Source organism: Parus major, chromosome 21 (genome assembly GCF_001522545.3).
Source record: "Parus major isolate Abel chromosome 21, Parus_major1.1, whole genome shotgun sequence".
NCBI classification, from domain to species: domain Eukaryota; kingdom Metazoa; phylum Chordata; class Aves; order Passeriformes; family Paridae; genus Parus; species Parus major.
The window spans coordinates 756,039-759,299 of record NC_031789.1 but is presented as its reverse complement, the minus strand read 5'-3'; the positions used below and the strand labels follow the sequence as shown (position 1 = coordinate 759,299).

At 62.5% G+C, this 3,261-nt stretch overlaps 1 protein-coding gene across 1 annotated transcript in view; it reads right to left on the bottom strand.

Moving 5' to 3' along the window:
* The window catches only part of LOC107213508 (protein-arginine deiminase type-4-like), a 13,084-nt gene that overhangs the window by 827 nt on the left and 8,996 nt on the right, over positions 1-3,261 (bottom strand). Inside the window, exons 5-6 of the mRNA XM_015648005.1 lie at positions 990-1,107; positions 786-911 (exon numbers count right to left, since the gene is read on the bottom strand). Coding sequence (XP_015503491.1) covers positions 786-911; positions 990-1,107 — 244 coding nt within the window. The remainder of the gene's footprint in view (positions 1-785; positions 912-989; positions 1,108-3,261) is intronic.

Here is a 3,261-nt window from a genome sequence, read left to right as displayed (position 1 = left end):
GTTCAGCAGCCTGGAGAACCCCAATTCCCACCCCAAACTCAGCAGCCTGGAGAACCCCAAATTCCCACCAGGAGTTCAGCAGCCTGGAGAACCCCGGCTGCCCACCAGGAATTCGACAGCCTGGAGAACCCCAATTCCCAGCAGGAATTTGGCAGCTTGGAGAACCCCAGATTCCCACCAGGAGTTCAGCAGCCTGGAGAACCCCAATTCCCAGCAGGAATTTGGCAGCCTGCCCACAGTGTGACACGCCAGCAGCAGCAGGAGTCGGTGGCTGGTGCCCAAGGGTGGCGGAGGAGCCGCTTCCTCCTCCTCGTCCTCCTCCCTGGGGAACACGCTTGATCTTCCCGGGACACGGACGGCTCCGTCCCCCCGGCTCCAGCCCTTTCAAGGTGCATGGCTCCGGCTGAGCATCTAATGACACCCTTGGCTCCCCGGACCTGATTTTCGGCGCGGAGCTGCCGGGGATGCAACCGTTCAAAGGCGAAGGGCGCTGCCCAACGGGATGGGCTGCTTGGCTGCTTGGATCCCTGCCCAAGCCAAAACAGCGCCGGGAGCCACGTGGGGGTTCCTGCGCCATGGGAATGGCAAAATTCCAGCAGCCTCGTTGGGAAAAGCCTCTTTAAGCCTTGATTTTTCCTACATCTCCCCACCCTGTGCGACAGCGGAAGAGCTTTGGGGGTAAAAGGGCGATCGTGGCAAATAGGGGAGCCCCGAATGAGGAGAAGCCACGGGGCTGGCTCACCTTGGGGTCACGCGGGGATTTGGGGACGAGGGGAGGTACTCACGGACAGAGTGGAAAACCCGCACTTTGTCGGCGTCGCTCTCGGGGACGTGCAGCACCACCTGGTACTCGGCAAAGATAGCGCTGGGTCCCTGGGTCCGCAGCAGCATCACCGACATGTCCTGGAGGTCTGGGGGACGCAGGGGACACGGAGGGAGGGGATGGCGGTGGGGGAGCCCCCGGGGAGCCCCTCGGGGTCACAGCCCACCTGCCAACGTCCGTACGTCCGCCTGGCCGCTGTCCGGGCCCCCCGCACCGGGGCTGTCCCGGTCACAGTTGACCAACAGCACGGCTCCGTGTCCGTCTGGGCCCCACGTCCACTTGGCCTGGGAGAGAAGCACCCAGAGGGGACGGGAGCAGGATTTCCCCCGAGGAAAGCTCCACACTCGGAAGAGGGAGCAGCATTTCCCCCAGGAAAAGCCCCACATTCGGAGACAGGAGCAGCATTTCCCCCAAGGAAAGCTCCACCTTCGGAGACAGGAGCAGGATTTCCCCCAGGAAAAGCCCCACACTCGGGGACAGGAGCAGGATTTCCCCCAGGAAAAGCCCCACACTCGGGGGAGAAGCCGGTGCCGCTCCAAATCACCCCGTTCCCAACGCCAGCTCCCAGNTCACTTTGGTGTCAGGACCGAGTTTCCTTAGAACGGGCTGGGCAGACCTTAATTAAATTCCCACTAAGGAGGGATAATTAATCAATGTGATAATTAAAAATCCCATTTCCCTGCCTGTGGAAGCAGCTCCCGCCCGTTTTTTGGGATCGGGGCGGGATGGGGTGTGGAAATTGTATTTTTTCCCGGAAAATTCCCTCCTTTGTGAAGGGAGCTTTGTTCCCCCGTCGCTGCCAAGCACCGCCGGCCCTGGGCACAACAATTCCCAGTTTTCCAGGATTCCCACCCGTTCCCGGATTCCCCCCTAAAAGGAATTCCTCTCCTAAAATTCCTCTCCTAAAATTCCTCTCCTAAAAGGACAAATCCAGGACCAAAATAACGGGGAAAAAGGGATAAAAAACCGGCGGGTTTTTTTGTTTTTGCGGGATCTGGGATTCGCTGAGGGTCTGCCCCGGGGTTTTTTCCTTTTCTCCGCGAGATTCCCGAGGGAATTTTTGGGAATTGCAGAGGGAGGGATGCTGACCAGGGCAGGGGGCTGCCGATCAGGATCCGCCCCAGCGGGTACTCCTTGCCCCGCACCGTCACCGGCGGGCTCACATCCAGATTCCCGAAGGAATCCAGGCTGGTCACGCTCTTCCCGGGCGGTTCCCGGGTCACGTAGCCAAAATCCGGGCCCTGGAAAAGAGGGAAGAGGTGCCGAGGACATCCCGTGCGGGGATTTTGGGGTTTTTTTTGGGGGGGAAAAGGGGGGATTTCAAGGCAAGGACACACCAGGATCTTCTTAAAAGCGAAATCCTTCAGGCCTCTGTTCCTGGGAGAGTCAAAGACCACAGGGAAGGTTTTGTGCGGAGCTTCCACGTAGCCGAACTCCAGCTCATCCTGTGGGAGAGGAGGAGGAGGAGGAGGAAGGCTCTGGACAGGAATCTCCACCAGGGATGTGGGGAAGGCGGGGCAGGGAATGGGGCGAGCCTGGCAAAGCCCAGCCTAAACCACCGGGGAGGCTCCTGCAGAGCCCCACAGGGTGACACCGGGTCCTGTTGGGGTCCCACAGGGTGACACCAGGTCCTGCCCGGCCCCACAGGGTGACACCGGGTCCTGCCCGGCCCCACAGGGTGACACCGGGTCCTGTTGGGGTCCCACAAGGTGACACCGGGTCCTGCCCGGCCCCACAGGGTGACACCGGGTCCTGTTGGGGTCCCACAGGGTGACACCGGCTCCTTCGGGGGTCCCTGCCCGTCCCCACAGGGTGACACCGCATCCTTCGGGGGTCCCCCGACACTGGGACCCTCCTATCCATCCCCACAGGGTGACACCGCGTCTTTCGGGGGTCTCCTGGCAGCGGGACCCTCCTGCCCGGCCCCCCGGTGTCCCCCGTGTCCCTGGTGCCAGCCCGGGCTCCCCGGGCACTGTCCGCCCTCTCCCGGCAGCATTCCCGGTGCCTCGGTGCCCGTTCCCGGCGCATCCCCGGCGCTGCGGGCGCTGCCCGAGCCGGGGGGTGCGGACCTGGATCCAGCGGTCGCTGCGCGTGTCCTGCTCCGAGCACACGGTCAGTTTGCAGTTGGCTTTCCGCAGCAGGGCCCGCAGCCCCTCCAGGAAGGCTTCGTTGGAATCCGAGCCCTGCTTGATGCTGCGGGGACAGGGAGGGACCGGGGCTGAGAGGGGGAGCCCCCAAAACCGCGAGCCCGCAGCGCGTTCCCCGCTCCTGAGCAACACGCCCGTGCGGGATGGGAGCTGGAGAGGGAACTCCAGCCTTTCTCCCCGGGATTTAAACACCCCCGGCAGCATTCCTGCATGGAATTGGACCTGGAAAAGCCCCTCCGGCGTTTTTCCTTGGGATCTAAATGCCCTGGGCAGCATTCCTGCATGGAATTG